The sequence below is a fragment of the Mya arenaria genome, chromosome 13 (assembly GCF_026914265.1).
Source record: "Mya arenaria isolate MELC-2E11 chromosome 13, ASM2691426v1".
Classification (NCBI taxonomy): Eukaryota; Metazoa; Mollusca; class Bivalvia; order Myida; family Myidae; genus Mya; species Mya arenaria.
Genome location: NC_069134.1, coordinates 58,699,894 through 58,718,097, shown reverse-complemented (window position 1 = coordinate 58,718,097; position 18,204 = coordinate 58,699,894). Strand labels below are relative to the sequence as shown.

The 18,204-nt window shown below is 34.9% G+C and overlaps 1 protein-coding gene across 1 annotated transcript in view; it reads left to right on the top strand.

The window, feature by feature from the left end:
* LOC128213310 (nuclear factor 1 A-type-like) overlaps positions 1-10,465 on the top strand; it is a 111,439-nt gene extending 100,974 nt beyond the window's left edge. The window contains exons 15-16 of the mRNA XM_052918916.1: positions 1,374-1,605; positions 2,148-10,465. Coding sequence (XP_052774876.1) covers positions 1,374-1,605; positions 2,148-2,347 — 432 coding nt within the window. The 3' untranslated portion in view covers positions 2,348-10,465. The remainder of the gene's footprint in view (positions 1-1,373; positions 1,606-2,147) is intronic.
* Positions 10,466-18,204: the final 7,739 nt, after the last annotated feature.

The following is an 18,204-nucleotide window of genomic DNA, read 5'->3' as shown; positions in this document are numbered from 1 at the left end:
TCTCAGAATTAATTTAATACCTTTGAGAGATATACAGTTGAACTGCACTGTTAAAAATCATGCCTCCAACATGAATGAGGCAATGCCATTTGTCCAGGACTGTTCATGCAGTGACTCCATATTTATCCATATTGGGTAACTAATCTTCATATCATACCAAAATGTCGTCTATTTTCTGATTCAGATAAAGAACATTTCCCAGATTGTGGTGATCAATGTTAATCGGTTGTTGCATGATATTTACATCACGCAGTTAGTAGGTGATCCAGTATTGGATACAGGGTGCAGGGAGCCATATTTGGGCTCGAGCTTAGCTATCATCCTGATATGGTTTCCTTTGCCCTCTATATCCAATATTTGGTCACCTTATAACTCTGTAACTTATACAATCTTAAGTACGAAATCATTCCTAGTAGTATTGATAAAACAGTTTTCAGGTATAATTAGTTATGTGGCTAGTAGGTGTTAGCTTGAACCTTTATATGGTTTCCTGCTCCCCGTATATCCCATATCTGTTCACCTATTAGCCCCGTACGAATATATAATGTTGTCAACTTGTTAACATTGTTGAATTTATGGAAAATGTTTCATTTATTCATCTGAATCGGGGAAAAAGATGCTATGTTGGTACGGTGTAAAGATTAGTGACCTAAAAGGGAAAAATATGGGGTCACTGTGTGACCAGTTCTGGACCAATGGCGTTGCGTCTTTCATGTTGGAGGCATGATATACACCGCTCTTCTGTATAAATTAATATGATGCATGGTTTCAGTCAAAATTATACAAAAATTAATCGTAATAAGTCATAATTTGAAATGAATTTGGTTTAGTATGGAAAGTACAAATATGAAAAATAAAGAAAAAAGAGAAAGAAGGGAAGGAACTATTATTATTCACTTTATTTTTTTTAACAAATGCACATATGAATATTTTAGACAAGCTTTTATATTTTATTAAATTCTTACTAAATTAAAATTAAGTCTTTATTAATATAATGTATGTACGTGTAAACTTTCATCTTGAATGTTAATGACAGCAAGGTCTGTTACATGGTTTTCAATGGTTATAAATGATTCCCCTTTATTAATTTAAAATATCTCAATTTTATTTGTCTTTGAGTTCCTAATATTTATTTTTTTTGTTTATTAATATCAAGTAAGTGTTAACTCTTACCTTGAATGTTAATTACAGCAAGATCTGGTACATCGTTTTCAATGACTTTTTAATTATTTCCCTTTATTGTCTTATATTTTTTTTTTTTTCTCAGTTCCCATTTTCAAATTATTTTTTTTCAATTTAAACGGCACCGATGGTAAGATATGTCCTGAAAGTCTCTACGTAAGTTCATAACAATATGCGTGTCTATTTTCCAGCTGTTCTCCTATCCAAACATCAGCCCTGTTAATGCGTTCAGCGGCGTTATCAGCCCGACGACCCTGAGCCTTATATCGTCGCCTGTCGCAACACCGCGCACCACGCCACGTTCCACACCAATACCACGATGGACGACGCCGTTCGGGATTCCGATTGACGATAACATGGACTATAACAGCATGATAGCTACGATGATGCATGTTAATCCAGATGAGGCTCTTATGAATGAAGGTAGGTTTGAAATACGGAACTTATTTGACAATTGTCCTAGCACTGTTAAATGCTTGGATTTCACAAGGTAATTTTTTTTAACTAGATTTCACAAAAAATTATTAACAACAGTTCACTATTTAATCATCAATAGTAATTGGTCATTTTATTATTTTGCTAGGTTTGAATTAAAATTTTCTACCACAGGTAAAGTTCACATACGGGAAAATCCCTTGTAGTTCTCAATAGGTTATTAATTATAACATACTAATCTCCTAGGATTTTTGTGTTGTGTCGTCTGTTGTGTAATAATGGAATATTTTTATTTGATATAAAAGTTTTGTTTTCTCAATTGGTAACTGATAAGTTTAATTAAAAGATGGTCTCTCTAAATGGACGGCAGTAACACTTTCTACTCGGGGAAGTAGGCTTGAATGTGATTTGATAAGCCGTTGGCTTTTGTCACATTTAGCTAAAGAGACATAGATTGAACCAAATTATTGTTAAATTATAAGGTATTCTCACACTGATAACATAGAAACAGGTGTTTATGTCTCTTCCAGACCGTATATTCCCAGTAATCCACAACTCTGACGGGAATGGTATAGATCATTCCGGCTCAGGAAGCGCGGGTAACGGGGGAGGGGCGTCTGGGTCCCAGCCTGGTCCTACCCATGGGCCCACCAATCATCAGGGACCGCCCACACCGGGCCCGCCCACTCCTAGTAAACAGCCAACAACAGCCCAGCATCAGACCACCTGACAATCACTCTAGACCTCTAACCAATGGGAATAGAGGGGGGCGGAGTTACAGACAGATTGGAGAGAATTATTATGCAAATGTTAAAAACTTGTTGTAGAGGCCTTATGAAATAAGGTTTTTCTTCATTTTTTTCTTACATTTTTGAAAACATAGACTGTTGTGAAATTATGTGTAGAGATTTTAATATTGGTTTTATTTGCAAAATTCTGATTAATGAAGAAGAGGATCTTAATTTTTAATTTAATATTATTTTTTTTGTGTTATTTTAGGAAATAACGGACAAGAGATGATTTTTACAATGTAGTTGAAAAGCAATTTTGTAAAAATTCTAGTGTAAATTTGGTTCGTTATTCGAGGAATGAGATTGCACAAGAGTGCTTGAGTCTGTGATAGAATTATTCATTTGTTGTTACTTTTCGTTTGTGAATTTAATGGTCAGTTCATTATGTTTCTGTTAATATTACTTTTTATTTATTTTTTAGCAAAAATGTTAGCGAGAAAATCATTCAATGCAGAAAGGAATGCATAACTGTTTGTTCTTATTTTCTTAGCAATAATTTTACCATGTGGTTACATGAACTAATATATCTGCTATGGAGTACTGCAGCTAATTGTGTAAAACCCAATGAAATCATTTTGATGAGCAAATAGCCAAAAGATAACCACTGAACAGGATATGAGTTATTATTCAATAAATATTGACCATTCAATACATTTTGGATAACTTTGCCTTAATCAAAAACATAACCAGTTTTGTATCACATAGGTGAACAAATGCAGATCAACTCAAATATTATATAACCATTCTTCCATTTAAAAACAACAACAACAATACACCAATATTGATCGTTATAAATTTCATGAACTTCACTGCTGGGCAACAAAATATACGATATCAAATAAAATTCAGTTCTATGTTGCTAAACCACTTTCAAAAAAGCTAAATCTTGAACCAACGCAAACTAACAATTTGTATATTTTGTTGCCTAGCAACAGTTTTTAATCGCAATCATACATGTTGTTTAAGGACCTACCTCATACGTTTTGCTTTAATGAGTTGCCTTGGAAACCACAGGTTATCATATTACAAAAGAATAAAATGTGTCTGAGAGTTAGTTTTCCTGGTAATTCATTTTTCATGACAAAATTTCACCTAGATTTTGAACATAGCAACATCATCATTAATAGTTATTTTTCATAAATGAATCCATTTCCAAGTTAAAAAAATAAACCTAAGGTTGCAATTGAATAGTGCAAATATGGTTTTCTATTCTTTAAAGTGACATGCTCACAGTTTTGTGTTAACAACATTTTTTTTAAATCTTTAGAATGGAATTGTTTTACTGACGTTTATGAACAAACACCAAACAACACTTGGCAGATACTCGAAATTCTTTTAATCTAACCCTAAAGTACTTCCATTTTCAATAGCGTTACTAACACACTTTGGCAGTATACAGCATATTCTGTCCCATTTTTATGGTAAATTTGTAACAAAAGAAATCACATTTGAACTTCTGATCATGTTTTTTAATTGTAAAAAACATATTGTTAACATTTCAAAGGAGATTTCATGTTTCAATGGCTGACTGTTAAAAACATTTTGTTAACATTTTACATGAGATTTTATGTTTCGATGGCTGACCCAAAAAATATGAACAATTCTGTTTAAATTAAACAGTGCAGAATTACCCTTTGTTTTACTGGATGTTAAATTCAATACAAACACAGTGAAGAACACTTTGATATATTATTTCCTATGTTGTGTATTTTATGTATTTATTACTAGAGAGGCTTGCGAAACGCTACTTGTACATGTATGTTTGACCTATTTATTCTGTTCTGCTTCATCCAGATACAGTCAAACCTCATTGGCTTGAACGGCCAGGGACTGGCAAAAAACATCACGAAATTCGAGCCAAGCAGATGCTTACCTTCAGTAGAAAGAAATCGGCCCTTAATATCCAGTTCGAGCCAACAAAGAAATCGAACCAAGGGGTTCGACTGTACGCACACAATATACAAGTTTAAAGAGTCCGGCTGATATCGAGGGCACATGTAAAATGTGTGACGTATATCACATGTTTGAGCAAGCTCGTGCAAAGCAAGTTTTCACGTTTCATATTGACGTAGATACAATAGTAATGAAATGAATATGAATCACAAGGAAAGCATTTTTTGTAAGTGTCAGTGCGCCTTCACGAGCGAACAGTGATTTGCAAACAAGTTTAAAGTCAATGTGCAACTTCTACATCCACAGGTTCTGATGAGTGTCGAGTATGCGTACAAATACAATTAGTGTTTCATAACCTCTCTATTAGCGTAACCAACATGTTTATGTGATGTTATATTCTCCATTGGTGCCAAAAATAACTCATTGCTTTAATACCATCATGGTCCTTATCAAATATTTGTTGTTTTTCTTGCATTTGTCATATTTTTCTTTTCTTTTTTGTTTGAAATCTTTTATATTTCCTCTCTTTTTGTTAATGCACTCAATATTGTTTATTAGTGCATCGCTGATGAAGATTTTTGTTACCAATCTGTTTTGAAGGTTTTTAAGTTGCATATCATGAAATGAATTGTGTGTTTAGAAAGGAATCTTTAGAAGGCTAGTCTATGAAACGTCTAATCCCTGTTGAACAGGGGTTTAGGAACCTGAAATTAGTGCTACTTTTTCTGGTGTAATGTGACATAACAATAAGTCGTCGTCGTCGGCAGCTTTGGTAGGTTTGTCAACACTGCATTCGTACAACTTTATGGAGTACGGGCGATATCTGACATTGCAGGGCATCGGCATATTTCAAACGGACAATTTAAAACTTAGTTATTTTGTATTAAATGAGATCATCAATTGTGAAACTGAACATGAAATATGTAGGTACGGAAAACTATTATAGAAATTTGAAATAGATGTTATGATCCTGATGATTTTGTGATGAAAATGCAATCCTAGCTGTTAATGTTATGGTTAATATGCCAAATGTAACGCCTTGTTTATAAAAGTAATGCAGTTAGTACTCATCATTTAAAGGGACTAGACACCAGATGGTTCCAAAATCGGCAAATACAGTATTTGCACAAAACATGCCTAGAATTATTAATATGAGTTAAAATAAGGCCGATAATACATCATTCTACATGGTTAAAGGAATATTTTGTCACTGTCTCAGCTGAGTTTACCTGTTTAAAAATAGCGCATAATGGTTTCCTAGTTTTATAGTGTGTATATTTAGCACGTGAAAGTCACATGATTATTACAGATACATATACCAACGCTATTTTTAAATTAACCGGAATTTACCTAGTAAATTTTGAAATGTAAAATACTCAAAAACAGCGAAAGATACATGTGTCTCAAGCGATGTGATTCATCAGAAAGAAAGATTCAATGGGTTGTACACAAAGATATCAATTTTATGTGAGTTTTTGACAATTTTCTTCTTTTCTTGCAATTGTATCATCTGGTGTCTAGTCCCTTTAAATAAAAAAACTTGAAAAACTTGACAGTGAAGTGAGCTATTCTAATTCTTGGGGTTAATTCTAGAACATACTAAGCAAAATTAGAGTATAGAACGTTTTAGAATGTTCTGGCGTTAACCCACATGGACGTTGATAGTTTGGATAATTCATGATATAACATTATTATGTGTAATCAGAAATGATTTCTGGACTTTCACAATAAGAAATGAATTCTGGACTATGTATTTTTATTGTTAATCTTTGATAACTAAACTATGAGATCTTATTTATTGTTTCGCTGTAAATAGCCTTTTAATGTATATGTGTAAATAATGTATATATATATGGTTTTATATACATAGGACTTAATTTATTAATTTATATCTTTGTAATTGATGTGTTGTATATTCTCATTGGAATGTTGCCATAACAACCAAATATTTTGGTTGTCTTTGGTTGTTTGATAAAAAATTTGAGTTGCAAAATATATCTGTGATTACCTGTATTATAGGAAACATACTATGTTCCGGCTTGCCTTGAAAAGTTATTATCACTCTCAATATGAAACAAACATTGTCTTAATGAATTCCTAATTAGTTAAGATTTTTCTTAAATATTTAAAAAGATAACATATTTTAATTGCAGTCATTGAAAAGGTTTCCATGACAACTTTTAAGAATAACCTTCATTATGTTCAGTAAATAATGCAACATATTTTCATCTTGTATACTTTTTCGCCCGTCATTTTTATAGCTGTGTACTTTCTTGTCTAAATGATTGATATCTCTTTTCTTAATTATTGAAATCTCTTGTCTTAACTATTGATATCTCTCATCTTATTATTGATATCTTTTGTCTTAACTATTGATATCTCTCATCTTAATTATTGATATCTCTTGTCTTAATTTTTGATATCTCTCATTTCAATTATTGCTTTCTCTCATATCGTAACTATTGATAATTCTTTTGTCTAAATTATTGATATCACTCTCCTCTTAATTACTGATATCACTCTCGTCTTAAATACTGATATCACCTTCGTCTTAATTATTGATATCTTTCTCATCATTATAATTGATATCTCTCTTGTCTTCATGATCAATATCTATTAAAGCCAACGATCATGAAATACAATGAGCTGTGAAAACCTGCTTTTTTATTTAATTCTTCTCACCCCTTTGTAAAAAAAGAGTCAAGGTGTTGTCATAGTCTTTATGTAAGTTTTTGTGCCTTACGGCTTTAACAATGTGGACTGGATAGTTTCAGCTATGACATGATAAAACATTATCTATTTTACAACAGTTGTAAAGAAATATATATCGACTCGTGCCAAGTCACTCTCGTCGGCACAATTGTTGCGCGACAGTGTGGAATTGTGTTGATGTAATCCTTGTAAGCTCTGTATTCATGCATTAAATTTAACCTTGGCCATTTCTTAAAAACAGTTTAAATATTCCAAGAAAACTTGGTACACATCATACCAGGGACATTTATACCAAGTCTAATAACACTAATTTAAATAATTGAGTTATCCCCCTTGTTTGGATGAAATAAAGTCAGCAGACGCGCGTTGGCATTGGCGTTCACTTTGCAGTGTTTTTGTCTACAATAAGGTGTGAAAGCTAGAAACTTCTAAGTTCTTCATTTTAAGTGTCACTTAGAACACTCTGAAGGATGCTTTTTTATAGACATCATTCTGTTTGAATGTTTTACGTCATTTTTCGAGTTGTTGCCTTATTATTGTTGTTAGTCTTTCAGTATTATACGAAAACATTGTGTACCGTAATCATGAGAAAGTCCTGTGTAACTTCCGAAACATGCTTGTTACTCACAGTTATAAATACTACACCGTAAATGCTAACATGTGTATTAGGCCTAGTTATAAAGCTTTTCAATACATAAGAACTAATAGTGTTGCATTGAATTAATACCATCTGTAAGTAGCTTGAAATTAGAGATGTTACACATAACAGGGGCCACCTTTTGAATAAGCGTACGATAAGATAAAGTTTTCGAAACTTCATTTTTGGTTGTAAGGAGATTTGAATATAAGTATCTAGTTTGGTTTACAATAGCGGCTAAGTTTGTTAAAAAATTTAATTCAATAAAAAACGCATGCATCACATTGAATTGAATTTCTTGATTTTACGATATTTCGTTGTACACTTAATGATATGAAGGTCCCAGTGTGTAGTCTTTGAAAATATGTTTGCTGAGTAAACAGTCTTGTTGTAACATCATTATCACATATATGTGTGTATGAGATATTAGAGATTGTGAACACTACTTGTATGTGTATGTCTGGACTACTTTTTGTGCACTACCTCATCCAGGTATGTGTACCAGGTACTTAAGGACAACTTTTTGTGCACTATGTCATCTGGTGTGTGTACTTGTGGACTACTTTTTGTGCCCTACATCATCCAAGTATGTGTATTTGTGCACTACTTTTTGTGCAATACATCAACCAAGTATGCATACATTGAACAAGTTTCTTATCACATGTACTATAGCATGAGGAAGGTAAATTATTCTAGTATCAGCAAGCCTAAAAGAAAGTACAAGTTTAAAGTGATATTGGGCAGACGTCTTTTCAACTTGACTGCAATTTTTACACATACGATGCGTAGCTACGCGTACAAGTTAGCGTACATGTAGTGTTTCACAACCTCTATTGTTTCAAAGACAAATAATATTACATTAGCTGATTAAAATTACATACCCAGTAAGACTCCGCTGTGTCAGTGTTAAATGTATTATTAACGTAAATGGTGTGTAATTGTTCATTTCCATGCTATTGTAACATGCAGAAAATACTGTCAGTGCATTAGGGACAAAAAAGATGAAAAGTGTTTAATTTTTTGTAGAGAATTAGAGATTATAAACTTAATGAAACCAACATGCACATTGTTAAAAGTTACTGGACTTTTCTTAAAAATTTCAGGGGATTACAAAACAGCTAAATGTATGCAATTTTTATGTTTTTTATTTTATTTCCAAACAACTAGCTATGCAATAACTGTGAATCATTCAGACATTTTGTACATAAAGCGTTTGCTTTTTAATTTTTGAAAACCTGATAATTTCTGGATGAAAAAACTTGTGCCAAATTGTGATTTTAAGTTGACCTATTTGAATAGGGCCATTTTTTTTTCTGAGAATGTTTGTTTGTAAAATGTGTTTGATTTAAATGGTGTTTTATAACAGGATTTTTTATAAGTTAAAATAAAAAGAAACAAGGTGTATTCACATTAACAAGAGCACCACCAGCAGATGTTATGCTCATCCGTTTTCCACCCTTTTTTTACTGTTTTTTTAGCTTGTCTGTTTTAAAGCTTATATGTTATCCAAAGAAAACAAGTCAAGGTAATGTTATAGCTGTAGTGTTTTTGTTCATTCTTGGCCATAACTCGGAAACCATAGCAATGGGACTTCAGTTATTGTTGTATCAGTAAACACCAATGCTAGAACAATACCTTTTAATATATAACCTTTTCCGTACTGTTTTCAACTTATTTTATAGGGGCAACACGATTTACTTCAAACACATGGCTTTGTTGATGTTCTGAATCTCAGAAATCCAGATTTGAACCAAAGAGATGTATTCGACTCGAACACAAAATATGTTGAAGGCTTATCAGACAGTTGTCAGGCAGTTTCATTTCATCTTGGTCAGGGGCAAAGCTAGCGATCAGAGCATATATGCACATAGGTTAAAACCCTCTTCAAAAGTGAAAGATCTTTTTTGTCAAAAGTGGGTGAAAAAAATGAGTGTAAGGGGAGTGAACCCCTGGGGCCATGATTACAAACAGTCTCAAGTTTTGATTTCAGTCTCGAGACTCCAAAATGGAGATCTTTATTGCATTGTAATTTTTTTTCAAGTAGAGCAATCACCGTGAATTTGCTGAATTCTATTTTTATTTGAAAGGTAACTATTATTTACATATATTTTTTAAATAAGGAATGGAAAAAAATATTGATTTTTTTTTGTAATTAATTAATGCTTTTTTGAGTCGAGAGCTGAAACAGGTGCAGCTATGCCCCTGACTGTACATTATGTTATTGACTTATTCCTAAATTTTTTGTCATTATTATTTTTTTTTAAATTCTGTCATTTGTTTTGGCAAGCTAACTGCTAATCTCTAATGTATTATGAATAAACGGTAAACTCTGGTTTGTCAACAAAACAAGAACTTCATGAGCTGAATAAAAATTCATAAAAATTAGAATTAGCAGGTAACTGTATTGTGTTTGCAAATTGCAGTAATATTCAAACGTATAATCTTTGTGTGCTATTGCTTAAGCTAAACAAATTATCTTGATAAAAAAGTGAAGATACCGTAAAGTTATGAAAAAGATACCGTAAAGATACATTTACACTATATTCTTGCTGTTCTGTTTTCTGAAATTAATTTCCCCTGCCATGGATATGTACCCATATATTCTTGGATTTGGATGGTAATGTATTTAGCTAATTGAACTTAATTGAGAATGTAGTTTGTTATTATTCTGTCAAGAGTTTTAATGAGGCAGTCTTATATATTGTATGACATGTGTTTTTTTGGTTTTAAGCACTGGTTATTTATTTTCTAGCCATTTGTATTTAACTGAATATTTTGATTGAATAAAGTTATGCAGTAAATGCATTGTTTCAAACTTGGTGTTTGTTATCTGTCTATGTTTATAGTGGCGATATTTAGAGGGATGGACCATCGACTAAGCCACTAATAAATCAAATGCAGATTTCAAGAGTTCATTGAATCATGAAGAAACTTTGTAATCCTCCATTACTTACAATAGTAGAAAGCATATGCACCCAGTAACAGCAGTTTGTAACTCGGGCATTTTCAAAAAGTTCCAAATGAAACATGGCTATTTCTGTAGCTTACTCAATATACTGTATTTCAAATGTTACATGGGATCTATAGCATTCCAAATGGATAAAAGGGGAAATGTGAGTAGCTCACCATCACTTCTCCACCCGTCATGAGAGAAGATGGAGGATCCTCAGAGGCTTTAACAAGAATACCAAAAGAATACCAACTAGTCATTTTCCAACATACCGGTAATCAAATTAGCATTTCACTAATACAATGAGAAGAGGAGAGATGTGTTGTCTGGAGCATGATTTGAAAAGTCTTTGAGGTATTGACTTGAAACTTCACATACAGATAGATCCTGGATGATCTAGGACAAGTGGAGTGCGCAATAATCAAAACTCTGGTTGCATTCGTTTTTATACTACTCACCCAAGCGTCGGTGTCACACCTTGGTTAAGGTTTTGCATGTAAGAATCTTTAATCATTATCTCAGTAAATACTTCATGTATTGCATTGAAACTTTAGATATGTATTCCCAACTATCTAACCTACTGTAACGGTCTGCTGTATGCGGCGGATGTGCATTCATAGTCTCCACTTCTATGCACTTGCTAGAGAGCTCAGCTGTCCTGTGAGGCAAAGTAAGTTGGAACTTCAACAATCTTTAAAGCTCTGCTTTCCTGATGGTTGAAGTGAAACGGTCCCCTGTAGGCGGCAGAGGTCTACAGCGGCGGAGGTGCGTTCATAATAATAATCCGTATGAAACGGAAGTACGTTCATACCAGATGTAAACTTGGTTGGTAATATGCAAATTAGCAAAGCCTGGGCTTTGTGAGAATAGAGAAGTTAGTGTATATAAAGACCAGTGGACCCCTTCAGGGTCGAGCATGCTTTTCCCTGAAGGGATCTGTTGGTGTTTGTTTCATTACGCAGAAAGCTCAGCTATCTGTTGTGTTTGTTCGGCTTGCACGTTACACTACTAAATTAATGAAGTAAGATAACACTTTTTTGAATATTATGCAAATTATGGGTCTTTATTATTTGACTTAGAAATTCTGGTTAAGGTTTTGCATGTTAGCACACATAGGTTAATATCTCAGCAACTACTTCATGTATTGCATTGAGAGCAAAGTAAAACAACAAAATCTTTCCATTTATATTCATGTGCCTTCATATTTGTAAACAACGTGAACTTAGGTGGAACTCTGGTAAAATGGTGTTTTACACCAATGGAGGGTCTTTCTGTAGGACGAGCAGCGTCGTTCTTGGATTGACCTCAACAAAATAAAACTTTGGAAAAAACAAACCAACTCGGGAACTAGTTAATTCCTTATAAGCGAAGGCATTTACAGAAAATAATTAATTTTTTTGTGTCACTTGTGCAAATGGCAATTAAAAAATTAGGGGAAGTGTTTTTTTCTGGTAAATGGCAACATTCAAACTAAGGGATGTAACTCTGTAAAATATTGCAAATGGCAGTTTTCGAACAAAGGTAAGTCACTCTGTAAAATATTGCAAATGGCGGTTTTCGAACAAAGGGAAGTCACTCTGTAAAATATTGCAAATGGCGGTTTTCGAACAAAGGGAAGTCACTCTGTAAAATATTGCAAATGGCGGTTTTCGAACAAAGGGAAGTCACTCGGTAAAATATCGCAAAAGGCGGTTTTCGAACAAAGGGAAGTCACTCTGTAAAATATCGCAAATGGCGGTTTTCGAACAAAGGGAAGTCACTCTGTAATATATCGCAAATGGCAGTTTTCGAACAAAGGGAAGTCACTCTGTAAAATATTGCAAATGGCAGTTTTCGAACAAAGGTATGTCACTCTGTAAAATATCGCAAATGGCGGTTTTCGAACAAAGGGAAGTCACTCTGTAAAATATCGCAAAGGGCGGTTTTCGAACAAAGGGAAGTCACTCTGTAAAATATTGCAAATGGCGGTCTTCGAACAAAGGGAAGTCACTCTGTAATATATCGCAAATGGCAGTTTTCGAACAAAGGGAAGTCACTCTGTAAAATATTGCAAATGGCAGTTTTCGATCAAAGGGCACTCTGTAAAATATTGCAAATGGCGGTTTTCGAACAAAGGGAAGTCACTCTGTGAAATATTTCAAATGGCAGTTTTTAAACTAAGGGAAGTCACTCTGTAAAATATTTCAAATGGCAGTTTTTAAACTAAGGGAAGTAACTGTCATACATTGCAAATGGCGGTTTTCAAACAAAGGGAAGTCACTCTGTAAAATATTTCAAATGGCAGTTTTTAAACTAAGGGAAGTAACTGTCATACATTGCAAATGGCGGTTTTCAAACAAAGGGAAGTCACTCAGTAAAATATTTCAAATGGCAGTTTGAAAACTAAGGGAAGTAACTCTGTAATATATCGCAAATGGCGGTTTTCGAACAAAGGGAATTCACTCAGTAAAATATTTAAAATGGCAGTTTTAAAACAAAGGGAAGTAACTCTCATATATTGCAAATGGCGGTTTTGAAACTAAGGGAAGTAACTCTCATATTGCAAATGGCGGTTTTGAAACTAAGGGAAGTAACTCTGTCATATATGGCAAATGGTGGTTTTGAAACTAAGGGAAGTAACTCTGTCATATATGGCAAATGGCGGTTTTGAAACTAAGGGAAGTAACTCTGTCATATATTGCAAAAGGCGGTTTAAACTAAGGGAAGTAACTCTGTCATATATTGCAAAAGGTTGTTATGGAACTGAGGGAAGATAGTCTGTAAAATATTGCAAATGGCAGTTTTCGATCAAAGGGCACTCTGTAAAATATTGCAAATGGCGGTTTTCGAACAAAGGGAAGTCACTCTGTGAAATATTTCAAATGGCAGTTTTTAAACTAAGGGAAGTCACTCTGTAAAATATTTCAAATGGCAGTTTTTAAACTAAGGGAAGTAACTGTCATACATTGCAAATGGCGGTTTTCAAACAAAGGGAAGTCACTCAGTAAAATATTTCAAATGGCAGTTTGAAAACTAAGGGAAGTAACTCTGTAATATATCGCAAATGGCGGTTTTCGAACAAAGGGAATTCACTCAGTAAAATATTTAAAATGGCAGTTTTAAAACAAAGGGAAGTAACTCTCATATATTGCAAATGGCGGTTTTGAAACTAAGGGAAGTAACTCTCATATTGCAAATGGCGGTTTTGAAACTAAGGGAAGTAACTCTGTCATATATGGCAAATGGTGGTTTTGAAACTAAGGGAAGTAACTCTGTCATATATGGCAAATGGCGGTTTTGAAACTAAGGGAAGTAACTCTGTCATATATTGCAAAAGGCGGTTTAAACTAAGGGAAGTAACTCTGTCATATATTGCAAAAGGTTGTTATGGAACTGAGGGAAGATAGTCTGTAAAATATTGCAAATGGCAGTTTTGTAAAATAAGAGTAGTTGCTCTGTAAGATATTGCGAATGCCAGTTTTGAAGCAAAGGGAAGTAACTGAGTAAAAAAAAGTGCAAACGGTGGTTTTGAAACAAAGGGAAGTACATGAGCAATTTTTTTGCAAAAGGCGGTTTCAAAACTAAGGAAAGTAAGATATTGCAAATGGCGGTTTTGAAACTAAAGGAAATTACTATCATAAACTAATGGAAATGATAGTTTTAAAACTAAGGTAGGTAACTGGAAAAAAAAGTGTGCAATTTGTGGTTTTTAAAACTAAGGAAAGTCACTCCGTAAAATATTGTAAATGGTGGTTTTCAAACTAAGGGAACTTACTCTATACAAAGATTGCTGTTTTTAAACTAAGTTAATAGTTAAAATGTTGGAAATTGCACTTTGGAAAATAAGGGAAGTAACTCTAAAATATTGCAAATGGTGGTTTTGAAACCATTGGTAAATTATTGCAAATGGCTGTTTTGAAATTAAAGGATATAACTCTGTAGAAAATATGCAAATAACTTTTTGGAAAATAAGTACGCCCTATTGATTTGATATAGTCTCGTATCAATTTCCATAACATGTTCAATGTAGCATAGAATTTTGAATGGTGTTTAAAACACAACATCATTCATCAAAGGTTTGATTATTATAAATATAACATGGTATGCATAGCGTCATCACTCTGGTGTACGAGATTGTTAAAACATAACATGGTTATTACCATAGCATTTCTTATGTAACATGGCAATTTCCTTGAAAGCATTTCAAATGTTTACAAGAGCTGATGATTCAGTGCCATCCAGTTCAATGGATTTTGCCTAAATTCATGAAGAGCTAGCATAAACTACAGATATATGCCAGACCCCATGATGGTTAACCTCAGGTGTGGTGAAATTATAAAGTGAGAGGAAGGGACCTGATCCTTGCACGTGACACATGCAACCAATGCAGTATGGGCATTCCATAGCATTCTCCTCATATAAGCCGGCCATTTGCATAGCGTTCTCCTAATATAGGTTATTATATACTGTTCTACCCAAATAAGAGGGGCATCTTTATAGCATTCTCCGCATATAAATGTGGCATGTTCATTGCGTTCTCCCAATATAATATGCATTCTCCGCATATAATATGGGCATTTCAATAGCTTTCTCCCCATATAAGATGGGCATTAACATAGTGTTCTCCCTATATAAGATGGTACTTCCATAGTGTTATCCCCATATAAGACGGGCATTTGCATAGCATGATCCCCATATAAGATCGGCATTAACATAGCTTCCTCTCCACATAAGATGTGCATATCAATAGCATTCCCCCAATATAAGTTAGGCATTTCCTTAGCATGCTACCCTTATAAGAACGGCATTTTCACAGTGTTCTCCCCACACAAGATAGGCATTTCCATAGCATTACTCCAATATAAGATGGGCATATCAATAGTATTCCCCCAATATAAGATGAGCATTTCCTTAGCATCTACCCTTATAAGAACGGCATTTTCACAGTGTTCTCCCCACACAAGATAGGCATTTCCATAGCATTCCTCCAATATAAAATGGCCATTTCCTTAGCTTTCCATAGCATTCCCCCATTTAAGATGTGCATTTCCTTAGCTTTCTCCCTATACAAGATGGGCATTTACATAGCATTCCCCCAATATAAGATGGGCATTTCCATAGCATTCCACAAATATAAGATGGCCATTTCCATAGCATTCCCCCTATACAAGATGGGCATTTCCATAGCATTCCCCCACACAAGATAGGCATTTCCATAGCATTCCCCAATATAAGATGGGCATTTCCTTAGCTTTCCATAGCATTCCCCCATATAAGATGGGCATTTCCTTAGCTTTCTCCCTATACAAGATGGGCATTTCCATAGCATTCCCCCAATATAAGATGGGCATTTCCATAGCATTCCCCCAATATAAGATGGGCATTTCCATAGCATTCCTCAAATATAAGATGGGCATTTCCATAGCATTCCCCCTATACAAGATGGGCATTTCCATAGCATTCCCCCACACAAGATAGGCATTTCCATAGCATTCCCCAATATAAGATGGGCATTTCCTTAGCTTTCCATAGCATTCCCCCATATAAGATGGGCATTTCCTTAGCTTTCTCCCTATACAAGATGGGCATTTCCATAGCATTCCCCCAATATATAAGATGGGCATTTCCATAGCATTCCCCCAATATAAGATGGGCATTTCCATAGCATTTCTAAAATATAAGATGGGCATTTCCATAGCATTCCCCCTATACAAGATGGGCATTTCCATAGCATTCCCCCACACAAGATAGGCATTTCCATAGCATTCCCCAATATAAGATGGGCATTTCCTTAGCTTTCCATAGCATTCCCCCATATAAGATGGGCATTTCCTTAGCTTTCTCCCTATACAAGATGGGCATTTCCATAGCATTCCCCAATATAAGATGGGCATTTCCTTCGCTTTCCATAGCATTCCCCCATATAAGATGGGCATTTCCTTAGCTTTCTCCCTATACAAAATGGGCATTTCCATAGCATTCCCCCAATATAAGATGGGCATTTCCATAGCATTCACCAAATATAAGAAGGGCATTTCCATAGCATTCCCCCTATACAAGATGGGCATTTCCATAGCATTCCCCCATATAAGATGGGCATTTCCAAAGCATTCCCCCATACAAGATGGGCATTTCCATAGCTTTCTCCCATATAAGATGGGCATTTCCTTAGCTTTCTCCCTATATAAGATGGGCATTACCATAGCATTCCCCCATATAAGATGTGCATTTCCATAGCATTCCCCCATATAAGATGGGCATTTCCATAGCATTCCCCCATATAAGATGGGTATTCCATAGTTTTCTCCCATATAAGATGTGCATTTCCATAGCATTCCCCCATATAAGATGGGCATTTCCATAGCATTCCCCCATATAAGATGGGTATTCCATAGTTTTCTCCCATATAAGATGTGCATTTCCATAGCATTCCCCCATATAAGATGGGCATTTCCATAGCATTCCCCCATATAAGATGGGTATTCCATAGTTTTCTCTCATATAAGATGGGCATTTCCATAGCATTCCCCCATATAAGATGGGCATTTCCATAGCATTCCCCCATATAAGATGGGCATTTCCATAGCTTTCTCCATATTAGATGGGCATTTCCATAGCTTTCTCCCATATAAGATAGGCATTTCCATAGCTTTCTCCATATTAGATGGGCATTTCCATAGCTTTCTCCCATATAAGATGGGCATTTCCATAGCTTTCTCCCATATAAGATGGGCATTTCCATAGCATTCCCCCATATAAGATGGGCATTTCCTTAGCTCTCTCCCTATACAAGATGGGCATTTCCATAGTTTTCTCCCATATAAGATGGGCATTTCCATAGCATTCCTCCATGTAAGATGGGCATTTCCATAGCTTTCCCCCATATAAGATGGGCATTTCCATAGCTTTCTCCCTATACAACATGGGCATTTCCATAGCTTTCTCCCTATACAAGATGGGCATTTCCATAGCTTTCTCCCTATACAAGATGGGCATTTCCATAGCTTTCTCCCTATACAAGATGGGCATTTCCATAGCTTTCTCCCTATACAAGATGGGCATTTCCATAGCTTTCTCCCTATACAAGATGGGCATTTCCATAGCTTTCTCCCTATACAAGATGGGCATTTCCATAGCTTTCTCCCTATACAAGATGGGCATTTCCATAGCTTTCTCCCTATACAAGATGGGCATTTCCATAGCATTCCCCCAATACAAGGTGGGCATTTCCATAGCTTTCTCCCTATACAAGGTGGGCATTTCCATAGCTTTCCCCCTATACAAGATGGGCATTTCCATAGCTTTCTCCCAATACAAGGTGGGCATTTCCATAGCTTTCTCCCTATACAAGATGGGCATTTCCATAGCTTTCCCCCTATACAAGATGGGCATTTCCATAGCTTTCCCCCTATACAAGATGGGCATTTCCATAGCTTTCTCCCTATACAAGGTGGGCATTCCCATAGCTTTCTCCCTATACAAGGTGGGCATTTCCATAGCTTTCTCCCAATACAAGATGGGCATTTCCATAGCTTTCTCCCTATACAAGGTGGGCATTTCCATAGCTTTCTCCCTATACAAGGTGGGCATTTCCATAGCTTTCTCCCTCTACAAGGTGGGCATTT